The sequence below is a fragment of the Emydura macquarii genome, unplaced genomic scaffold (genome assembly GCF_026122565.2).
Source record: "Emydura macquarii macquarii isolate MOO-44397 ecotype Brisbane River unplaced genomic scaffold, CSIRO-AGI_Emac_v2 contig_2676, whole genome shotgun sequence".
Taxonomy (NCBI): domain Eukaryota; kingdom Metazoa; phylum Chordata; order Testudines; family Chelidae; genus Emydura; species Emydura macquarii.
Genome location: NW_027132813.1, coordinates 36,235,847 through 36,248,070, shown reverse-complemented (window position 1 = coordinate 36,248,070; position 12,224 = coordinate 36,235,847). Strand labels below are relative to the sequence as shown.

Here is a 12,224-nt window from a genome sequence, read left to right as displayed (position 1 = left end):
TTAGAAGATAAGAAGCCTGTCAAAGCCAAAATACCTGAATGGTGTATGCTAGCACAGGTTGGGATTTACTTCTAAGCCCAACTGGTTTCCAAAATAGAGATAATGAAAGGAACAGAACAAGAAGTTAAAGAACTGGTGAGCTGGATCTTAAAAAGCACTTTATACATCATCTAACTTGTAAGCAGTCATGATAAACAGAGGTAGTTTTGGAGTTGACTCTGAAGCACACCTACTGCATAAAGTCAACATACTGGAAGATAAAGCATTGGATTTATAAAAGGTGGGTATGTATGTCTCCTTTTTGTATTGGACAATGTCTATAGGCAATAATTTTTGGTTAAGTTTTGTTATTTGGGCTTGAACATTTTTTGTAGTGAACCACAAGTGTAAAAATAATCAGCTATATAATTAATCAACACAGCATACATTATAGCCTCAGAACACTCATGTTTTATGGATGGATGTGGCTCTTGAGCAGCCAGCTATGACAACAGATAAGTTAAAAAAAAATCAATATTTTTCTGAAACTGCGACAAGGATACGTTAATTGTGTATTACCTACAATATACTATAAAAGCAAAGAACAAAAAATTGTGAAAAAATTAGTGTTACAACACTCAGACTCAAATACACAAAAACAGATAAATGGATAAGCAACAATATATGCCCTCTTTTATACTCAGACACCCTCACCAACACTACAACCTTAATGCTGTTCCCTTTTCATCACCTCTGAGTTACCCCCTCCCAGTGCATCACAACTAACACCATTAAGAGAGGTAGTTTGGTAGAAGTATGTGAAGGGGAGGCTGAGGGGAGCAGAGTCTGTAGATGAATGGTGTATATACTGCTTTACCATATGTGTCTGTGAACATGCATACATTTAATAAAGAGATAGCTGCCAGTGGATGGTCAGACTGCCAAGGAAAACCACAGCCAAATGTCAAATCCTTCTTATGAAAGCCAAGGCTGCACAGAAAAATCAAAAGGGTCTAAAAAACCCTAAACAGATTTTGCATCACAGAGAGACTTATTTTTTAGAGCAGTAACAGATTTATGCTCCATTTAAAAAACAGAACCCTAACTATGGAGTTGCTAGCAGGGTGCTCCCATTAACTGTTATATGGAGCCTTAACATATAGATAAGCACTCCATTTCAGAAACAAAAAGCTAATGATTAACATAGGCTATTGTGGCATAATACATAGTTTCAACATTAAAAAGTGATTGGTATTAAATATAGTATTGTTTGATTAAAATGAACACATTTGGATTGTTAGTTTCAGAACAGAGGAGGATTTTTTGAAATATGTACCTATTATCTGGTGTTGCTACACACGGTAAACTTATAAACACACTCCATCTGAACAAATAGAATATAGCAAGTGGTACCAAGCAATTTTTTCTTCAGTTGCTATTCTGAAATTGTGAGAACACTGAGTCTTGCAGATTAGTTTAAAGCTGCTAGTTTTCTGCAGCCTACTAAAAGCTTATGGCTATACAACTGTTTTTGAATTTTGACTGCTTTTAATATTAAATAGCAAGGATCTTGATCTGAAGGCAGTGCTGTTAGCCATTTTTTCCTGTATTAGCCACTAGCTATTTTTGATCATATTTATGTTTAAACTCTCAGCATCAGAAGTGTGATTCCACACGTAGAACTTGGAGAAATAGTTGTTTATTGAAGCTCCTCCATTTAAGAACAAATCATGTAACATGTTGACACTAAATACTGAGGTTATTTCTGAGAGACTGAAGCTTAGTTGTAAAGCCCCAGTGTACACTTACAATTCAGAAGAAAATGAGAAATCTTGCATTTGGAAAGATATGAATTAGAGAGCGCCACTTTCATAGCAGTGATCATACCACTGAATAATTGCCCACTTGCTTCAGTCTCCCCATAACAAGGGAGACTTTTAGACTGGAGCAAGGCTTATCCAAGCCCAAAAAACCGAACAAACCCCAAAAAAACCCAAACAGAAAACATTCAGGATACAAGGAAAAATGTTCTTTTCACATATCACTTATGTCCCAATCCTTAGTCATCTTTCAAATCCCTTATTAGTCATACTTCTACATAGGCCACCAATACTGATCAGCCAAAAATTACCACCTTTATTAAAAATGGCAAGTTTTCTGCTTAAATAGGTCACCTGATGGATTATGGGTCTCAATCGTGTTTTAATTTCAAGTTACCTGATGCAGATAGCATGTCTTCCACTTGCACACTGCCAAATAGCCGGGCAGTCCTTAAGCAGCAGATATTGTTTCATTTTACTAGAACTCATCATATTTCATGGTATTTTGACAAACCACCCCAGAAGGTTGGAGGTTTAACACTTGTCTACCTTTTCCAAGAAAATTACAGAAAGCTTTTCCACATTTGGCATCCACACCTGGGTGTTCAAATACACTACTGTAGTTAATTCCAAGTTGCATAGTTTTTAACAAAGGAGAGTTTAGTGCTCCCTCCATTTTCTTCATTACATTAAGAAAAATCCAACTCTAAGCTATGTTTCAACTGAAAGAATAAACCCATATTTAAAAAAGACTTACCATTCTAAATGGTGCTCTTCAATAGAGGCACTAGCAGTCAATACAATATAATGCCTGAAAAACATTAAAAATGCTTAGCTCCTCTCTCTGGGATCATAGACCTTAGTTGTAAAACTCAGAACAGAAAACTCATGGCAACAATTCCAAGACTTCTGAACAAGAAAGAAGTGATGATCACACTTTTCCAGAACTATGAAAACTACACCACTACCCAGTGTAGATTTAAGTGAGAACAGATTGAAAGATCACATTTTCACTGAATTCAAAATATACAGGTTCATTAATGTATTATTGCATCTTACTACTTAGCCACTCATCTAGCATTATACTACATTTCAACTAGAGAGCAAGCCTAAAACATTATACTTTCAAACTGCATTATCTCCCCAAGCCGATGGAATATTTTTAACTATTGTAGGATGGCTCTTTAAAGAGCTCTAATCATGTACAACCAATGCTTTCTTCCTATGCATCTAGGGGTGTATCTACACACTTCCGGTGGCATGTAGAGTACAGATACTGCATGTCCTGCTAATACAGCTATGGCTCAGGCAAGTAGAGTAAGTGTCCTACACACCTGAAACCCCAGGGTATGCACCCTACATGACTCTCTGCACGCCCAAGCAGTGCTTCCCACATCTACGCTACTGTTTTTAGCTGTGTAGTGTCCTCTGCTGGAACCTTTTGCCACATGTAGGTACATGTGTAGTGCCTGTACTCTATGTGCCACCATAAAGCAAGACATAGCCTAGGAATTATGATCTTTGAGGTGAACTAAGCAGTGCTTCTTCATACATCTAGGATAAATTTGGGGTAACAGTTCAGCAATTTCGACAAGTGGAAATAAGCCTCTTCCAACTCCCTTTTCTTTCAACTGTTTCCACAGTTGGAGGTACTGAAAATATTTCTGCCTACTATAAAAGTTATAGGTTTTCTTAGTAAAAGTAAAATGCAGGCTACTCTTCAGAATATTCTAATTCATTGGGTAGAACAGGGTGACAGAAAATGACATCCCTATAGGCACACAGAAAATAATGGTAATCACGTCAACCTGGAAAATCTTCCTTTACTAGAGAGCAAAAAATGTATTCCAATTGCATTATAGTTCAAAATATTTCAGATAGACAATGGATTTCATACATACTTGTACTTTTGAAAAAAGTTTGGTGGTTCAAGAAGTTTTGGCCAGTCTGATTTTCCTTGGAGAATTTCATCTGTGACAGCAAGACCTGTATTTAATTAAAAAAAAAAAAAAAAAAAAAAAAAGTCTGCTTATATTTTTGTCGACATTATCTGGTCAGGTAAGACATTAAATTTCTACTCAGATAGTAAGTCCTTTAAGATCTATGTATGTAAAAAAGCTATATGAAATCTAGGAATCATCATCCTGCACGGTTAACTGAAGTATAGAACAAAAGGCAGGAATTCCTACTGCACAGAACTGGGTCATCTACTACACTTGGAAAGTTAACCACCCACATCACCATGCTAGTTCAAACGGATTCCTAGAAGTGAAAATCAGAAGAGACCTAGATCATCTTTTCCATCCTCCTGCCATGACAGGATTGGTCCCCATGGCATATAATTGATTAACATGTGTTTTCTTTTAAAGGAGCAGACAAAACAAGTTTTTACTTGACATCCATTTACTTTGGCTCTTTTTTAGATCATGAAAAAAAGCATGGAGAGGTTTGAAATGCTTTACCTTGCTTGAACTCCTCTACCATTACTGCTCGGGTTGAAGTAGACACATTATATGTAGAATTCTGCTGTGGATAGGCTGGCGTGATTATGGGCATTAGATGGTATCTGTCAGATGGGTTTACCTGTGGCATTAGAATGGTTCCATTTAGCGTGTTTAAAATGACTATAATTAAGCAGGAAGATACATCATATACATACCCTGGGATCCCAGACTGGCAAATTTAGATTGCTATCTTCAGGCTGTTTGAGCAACACAGGATTTGGCCATTCCCTGTACAAGAGACCAAAGAATGACTATATGTTGTCTAGTTTTGTCAATTTAAGTAATTTTTCTTAAAAAAGTTACACAAAATGAAAACAAATTTAGCTTAAGTCTAATTAAGTGTAGAACTAGCGTGACAAGACAATGCTTTGCTAAATTTGTTCAGATTAGTTTTTTGCTATGAGAAGTGTTTATACTTACCATTTTGAAAAAATTAGAAAGAATTTGTGAACTAGAGTAGATGCCAATGCATTGGGATATAGCTGACATGTTCTTGCTACCAACATCGCCCAGGAAACACCACCAAGAAATCCCAGCACATTGGAATAAATACCACGTCCTAGAATAGATACATTTTAGAGTTAGCCTTTATTTTTTCAATGTGCAAATATGTTTCCTTCCAAACTTAGTGCTCCAGAAAAGATTTAACAAAACTGGTTACAACCCAACCTTTATGGTTTATACTTACAATTATATGTCTACTTATTCCCATTTATAAGCCAAAAAAAGGTATTTAATTCCAAAAACGAGAGTCCCGTAGCACTTTAAAGACTAACAAATTTAATTTCTGCAGGCATAAGCTTTCGTGGGCTGTAACCCACTTCATCGGATTCCAGTTTCCCTTTCCTCACAGTAAGGTATGCTGAAAGCCCCATATATACTTCTAATTTTGCATAACCAGAATGCTCTTTGGCGGTGTTCATTTTGTACTGATTCCTGCATTGTTCTGGGCAGCGAGAAACGGAAATCTTCGAAATTTGCTACAATCACAATCCCTTCCCTGTCAAGGCTTGGCGGTGGAAGGGCCCGAACCAGACCACATGAAGAATACAGACAAGATATTGGAAAAAAAAACATCCACATATGAAAGGGTTGACAGTGTATTTGTAGCTGCTTTAGTCAATGAGCATTTTCATCAGTGTTCTCCATGCAGCCTCGCTCAGGGAAGGAAAGCATTTATAGCAAGATTCAGCAACTCATCCCCCTGACTTCACAGGATTTCAATGCCATCCAGATCCTGCTCAGAGACTAGAGCTAGTTAAAGTTTTGACAGTGGCCTAGTAAGAGACTTTTTCCATGAAGTTGTGTGAAAGCTTTGGCAGTTTTGGATCAGCACTATCTGAGACCCCCTCCTGTCAAGGCAGATTAAACTGGAAAAGAATTGCAAAGAGATTTCTTGAGTTAACATATATAGTCTCGTGCACATGATTACCCATGAACTTTTCCATCCTAATCTCATCCTATTTCAGGCTAACCAAAATCACAGCTAGTGATTATAATTTTCATTTAAAGATCAAAACCAGATTTCAGAACATCTCACATGAACCATAAGCAAGACAAAATAATTAAGAGTAGCCATTGTTATCACAAAGCACCGAAAAGTCTAGAACAGCAACAGTTCTCAGGTAATATCCATTTATACATTAGTCAGACTCAGCTGGCTTCTTTTAGAAGTTACACAAGATTAAGTCTGTTCAGGTCAGTAGAGTCATCTATTAAACAGCCAGTTTACTGCTCCCCAAGTTGCCATTTATCTTGGAGACACTTGTGCAATGTGTGTGTGTGTTATACACAAAGGTTACTCATAACTCAAGTTCTTTGAGATGGACTCTGCATATTCACTTTCGGGATGCACCATCTGGTGGAATTCTCTGGTGGTAGGACCTGCGAGTGCTCACATGTCCCTCCCACTAGTCCCCTCAGTGTTCGAGCACATTTGAAGGGTGTGGCTATAAAAGGGGGGCCTGGTGCTGAGCACCTGCTCAGTTCCTTCCACAGCTAGTGCAGAGTATAATAATAGTATTACCTAGTTAGGACTCTACAGATGAGGGGAAGGTGGGTGTGGAGCATGAATATGCAGAGTCCCTCTGGAAGAACTTCAGTTACTTTCATTCCTTCTTTGAATTTCCTCTGAATATTCCCACTCCTGGGATAGTTTGCCAAGCAATATTTAGACAAAAGGATGGAGGGACAAAGGGTCTTAATTAAAGAGAGACTGAAGCACTGCCCTGCCAAACTGGGCATCAGATCCAGCAGATAAATCTAAAAGCATAAAGTTTAATGAAAAAGTGAATTGAATCCCAAAGTGGTAGCTTTACATCTCTTATAATTAACATTCTCTACTACAGCAGTTTCTACCTCTGTAGTGTGTGTTCTGAGACACAGTGGAGGAGAGAGAAGTTTCCTTGTAATTTTATATTCTGTCTAACTAATTTAGCAGTGTTGGCACAGAAATAGCTTGGCCTTTGCAATTTTCAGCATAATAAGTGAATAATTTGGGGGAAAACCCTAAACTCTTCAGTCCTGTCTAAATAGTAAAATAAAGGAGCTTTCTGCATCTAAATAATGCAATCTAGATTCATATCAGCATGAGGCTGCAGGGGGGGAGAGGAGAAGACAAATTAATTGATTTTTATATTAACCAATCAATTCAGGAAGAAATCTGGAGCGAGGCCTAAATGCCCCCTTGTCTTTACAAAAGACTAAGAGGAGGGTCAGCGATCAAGGCCTACAATTAGCTAATTCTTTTAGCATAAGAGATTGCTATTATAAAGGTTTTTATGGAGAGATGAAACAGCAATGAGAGAGATCAAAACAAACATAAAATGCATTAATACCAAATTTAGATACCATGTAGGAACTGGATTTCTTAATGACAGATAAGAGTTGAAAAAACCCTGAGACAGAGGAAGATGATGCTGATACTGATATTTGAGTATAGTAGGATGGAGGGTAGTATTGCTTAAGATATCTAAACATGGGACCAGGTGTCCATCTAAAGGATTGGAACAGTCCCAATGATCTTGCACAAAAAAAAAAAAAAAAAAAAGTCTCTTTTGTCTAGTCCAGTTAAGTTTTGACACTACATAGTCACCTGTGAAAGAAAGTTCCTCTATTTTAGACTGTCTGCAGAGACAGAGAGGAAGAACTTAGCCACATGTCTACAGAGACCAGTAAATGGAGGAACTGGTCTGGACGCAAGGTCTGATACCTCAAAAGATGCTTTATGTTCTGACTTTTTGTGAGAGCATTAGCTATTTTTGTTGATCTCTGGAAGATTTTTAGTGAAAAAGAGAAATAGAGTTTCCCAAAAGTGGAATTGTTACATTGACATGACTGCTTAGTAATTGGCCACATATTCAATTGTCTTCCTAGAGAATTGACTTTTTCCACTTCTCTTTGACAAGGAGTCAATGACCAGTTTTGGATCATTTGACCATAGTTGCTACAACAAATGAGTTAAGAGGAAGATGTACAGGAAAACAGGAGACTCTTTCATAAGGAATCTGATACAACTGGTCAGCTCTCTCAAACTGGCGGATAGGAAGATGGGTTGGACCATATTGATTTATCTGGTTCCTAAAGTCCATCTAGTATTGGTAAAGTACTTGATTTCTTGAAGTAGTACCTAAAATGTCAAAAACTGGGTGGGAGGCCTCTTTTACCTTCAGGGGCTTTATAAACGGTTACCGACTTATAACGTAACCATTCTTCAAGATGAGTGCAGACATGTATTCCCTTCAGGTGTGTGCGCCCCGCACACTGAAACTGGAGAACTTTGCTTAGCAGTACCTGTCAGGGCAGTGCTCCATGCCCTCTGGCCCCTCATAGTCCTCCACCACTATTTAAGTGCAGCGCTACCCTGACCTCACTCAGTTCCTTTGCACTGAACATCCAACAGAGAGTGGGTCACGGACTAGACATCTGCACCCACATCTGAGTTACAGTACACAGAGGTAAGTTTTTGTTTTTGTTTTTTTGAGTGGTTGCAGATTTGTATTCCACTTAGTTGACTCACAAGCAGTAACAGAAGAACTTGGGGCTCAGAGTCTACTTAAAGGACAATGACAGAACTGCCTTCCCAAAGTTTCATCTGATCCTGATGCAGTTCTAAGAGCATAGTATTTGGTAAAAGTATGCAGTGAAGACCATGTAGTGGCCTTTCAAATGTCCTATATCAAAAACATCACTGAGGAATGTGATTGAAGCTATGCAAGCCCTCATCATATGAGCCACCAGTCTCTGTGGAGGTGTAGCCTGAGTTACTCCATATGCCATGGTAATGCAGGAAGTTATCCACCTGGGAATTGTCTGAAGAAACTGCATAGGAAACAAAGAATCAAGGCGATTAATGAGATGGTCTAGGCTTCCCCACATAGTGCTTGGGCATTCTGTCTCACATTCAACGTATGAAACTGCTGTCAGTCTGCATTTGAGCTTAGCTTAGGAAAGAATACCAGTAATTAAATTGTTCTGTTTAACAAACTCTTAAACTACTTCAGAAAAAATGTTTTTTGAATATGGCTTTAGGGTCACTATCTTTGAAATACTGCACATATGGAGGTCCATCCATTAGGGCCTGCAGTTTTCTTACTCTCCTTGCAGATGTTATGGCAATAAGAAAAGTGGTCTTTTGACGAAGGTGGGATAAAGAACAAGTTGCTATGGGCTCAAGCAGAGGTTCCAGGAGGATAGTCAGTACAGTGTTAGGGTCCTACAATGGAAGCTTTCTTCAGAGGTAGAAAGAGATGGACAGCACCTTTTAGAAGTTGGACTATCATGGAGTTACCAAAAATTAATTTCCATTGAATCAGATGATGAAATGCAGAGATTGCTGCTAAGTGGACGCTCAGAACGCTGAGAGATAGACTTGAAAACTGACAGTGTAAACAGGGAATCCAAAATGTCCTGAACATGGGCTAAACTCACCTGAATTCCTTCAGCAAGTGACCAAACCAAAAAATGTTTCCACTTGACCAAGTCAATAACCCTAGTGGCACATTTTCTATTAAGTAAAATTCACTGGCTACTTCTGAACACTGAACTTCCTCTTCATCTACCTATGCAGCATCCACATTGAGGTGCAGACTGTTTAATGTTGAATACAAAATTCAACTATAGTGTTGATTCAGTTGGTTGGGATAGAGGGGAAGATATCTGGAAGGTCAACAGCTAGATTGAAAAGGTCAGAGAACCAACACTGCCTTGGCCATGGTGGTGCAACGAGTATCAGTTTGAGAATAACTTGAGGAATGAGTGGGATGGCATACATCAGTGCTGATCTCCAGTTCAGATGGAAGGCATCAGTTAAAGAGCCTGGAGAGATCTGCTTGAGAGCAAAACTGACTGCAGTGTTAGCTGTCTTTTGTTCTGAACAGGTCAATCATTGGAATACCCCTTGCTTTGAAGGTGGATCTCAGAACACTGATGAGGGACTGCTTGTGATTCTTGGAGAAATTCCTGGTGAGGTGATCAGCGGCTGATTCTGAGCAACCAGTAAGCATGCAGCTGTGGGAATGTCATCTTCCTTGATGCAAAAGTGCCAAAAATTTTACTGCTCCACAGCAGAGCTGGTTGAAGCGAGCTTCTCTGTTGGTTTCATAACCTATTGTGATGATACTGTCAATGAGTATATGAACCACTGTGCCCTTGATCTGAGCTCAAAAGGCCCAGCAAGTGTTATAAATGGCTCAGAGCTCCAAGCCGTTGCTATGAAGAGACCCTTCCAGTTCTGGCCAAAACTTTGAACTTTCATTGTCCCTAGATGTGCTCCCGAACCTACTGGAGAAGCATTTATCTATGGTCCTGGTTGATGGAGGACAGGCAAAGGGAACACCTTTGCATTCATTGATTAGAGCTGTCCACCGCTCTGTGGACTCCAGGATGACTGGTAGTAGACTGTCTGTCCAGTGATTAACAATTCAGGAGATAAGCTAACTTCAACCAGCCTTGAAGAGGATGATAATCTTGCATGTTCAACCAAGCAACTTCAAGCATGCACAGACCATAGTTGAAGGGTGAGAGCAGAGGTACAAACATAGGCAAGGAACTGCTTGAAATCTCTCATTCAGTAGAAAAGCCCTCTAACTCAGAGAGTAGCAGAACTCCAATGAACTTTATTAGTACCAATGGAAAAAATTCTGACTTATTTTTGTTGAAATCAGACCCAGATAAAAGACTGTCGTGTCCATTTCATACTAAAGGACTGGGTCTGTGGCCTCTCTTCATTAACCAATTGTCCAGGTAAGGAAAAACATTAATGCCTCTTTTTCTGAGATATGCTGCTACTACACACATGCATTTAGTAAATACACATGGAGATGAGAATAGGCCAAAAAAGGGAGCACTGTGTATGATGTTGACCTACTGCTACAAATCTCAAATTTCCTGTGGGTTGGGAAAATTGCCAAATGGAAGTAAGTTTTCTGAAGATCAGCAAACTAGTCATTTTGATCCAACTTGGGGAGAATTGTCACTAGAGTAGGTAGGGGAGGGGCTGGCTGGTGACCATTGGGACCAGGAGACCTCCTCTTCTGGGAGTTATGTCCCTTCCTAGAGAAGTCTTGCTGCCTAGCAGCTAAGTTGACTACCAGAAGTAACTCTAAGTGGTATTGCTGCTGCTGTCGCCACCTTCCATGATGCCTTATCACTGGGGTATAAACCCCCTATGAACAAAGTAGCATGACCGTCATTAAAAGAATGCAGTATATCAGATTTTTTCTGAAAATCAAAGCCAATCAAAAGGTAAATCCTCTGCTTTGTTGGACCTCAGGAGCTATGCTTGAATTCCGTAACCCTGAGGCGCTTTTAATTGTTACAGCTGAGGCCATAATCCTGGAAGAAGTATCCTCAATGACCTATGCAGATTGCAATGATGTCTTTGCCAACAGACAGCCTTCCACAACAAACACCTTAAAACTTTTCCCTGGAGGATTCTAGCAACTTAGCTATACGTTTGGACATATCCAAATAAGATTTCATAAAATTAAGAGGCTACCTTTACCTACTGATTAACAATGTGAATTTGTAAAGAGGAGGTTGAGGAAGTTTTTCTTCCCATTAAATCTAACCTTTTAGACTCAGGTCTTTAGGTGCTGACATTTTCCCTGTCACAACCTTTCACTTGCTGCTGTTACGACAAGTGAGTTAGAGGTTGGATGAGACTAGAAGCACTCAAAACCCAGCATAAGGGCACAATACCACTTTACAGTATGCTTCTCTGTGGGTGATAAGGAAGATAGGGTAAGTTTTTGCAGGCTCTGAAAAAGTGCTTCATTTATAGGAAGAGCTGCCCTCCCTGGAGCCAGCAACTGGAGAAAATCTACCAACTTATTAGTGCTCTCCTGAACAAACTATCTGAATACTCAAGCTTGTAGCCATTTGCTTCAAGAGTTCTTGATATGACTTAAAATCCTCAGGCACAGGACAAGAGGAATCTGGCTCTGTAGAATCATCTGGCAAGGAGAAAAAAATATATAAGTGGAACCAATGGAATTGTCTGTTGCAACACCTACCCCTGTAATAATATTCAGGCTGAACTAGCTCAGAGGGGAGACTAACAAAGATCAATGATCTTGCTGTGGACTGACCTGAGGATTGGGACCTTGAAGATCGGGGAACATCCAAAGGAGACCACTGAGGATAAGGATAAAGGATTGATCGCCAATAAGAACTGGACCAAGAACCCTTATCCCTACTATGGGAATGGTGTCAATCTCTACTGCTAGTGATCCCCAGAAGGTCTCAAAGACTTTTGAGAATGGGGTACTTTGAAGGCAGAGAGGCAGAGAATGTCCCCACAGTTTATCTTGAAAAGCCTTCCGAGTAGTCCGGTGGCAATGGAGGAGCCACTCCAGGCAGAGCAAGCAAACATGGAGCCTCATCTGAAGCCCAACATGTAGGTTGCATCAGTGTGGACAAT

General features: G+C 39.4%; 1 protein-coding gene across 5 annotated transcripts in view; it reads right to left on the bottom strand.

Annotated features, from left to right (window-relative positions):
- The window catches only part of PAPOLG (poly(A) polymerase gamma), a 57,040-nt gene that overhangs the window by 19,013 nt on the left and 25,803 nt on the right, over positions 1 to 12,224 (bottom strand). For all 5 annotated transcript variants that reach the window (XM_067565195.1, XM_067565192.1, XM_067565196.1 and 2 more), the window contains exons 9-13: positions 4,724 to 4,862; positions 4,459 to 4,531; positions 4,262 to 4,382; positions 3,701 to 3,785; positions 2,557 to 2,610 (exon numbers count right to left, since the gene is read on the bottom strand). In XM_067565195.1, the coding sequence (XP_067421296.1) occupies positions 2,557 to 2,610; positions 3,701 to 3,785; positions 4,262 to 4,382; positions 4,459 to 4,531; positions 4,724 to 4,862 (472 nt within the window). The remainder of the gene's footprint in view (positions 1 to 2,556; positions 2,611 to 3,700; positions 3,786 to 4,261; positions 4,383 to 4,458; positions 4,532 to 4,723; positions 4,863 to 12,224) is intronic.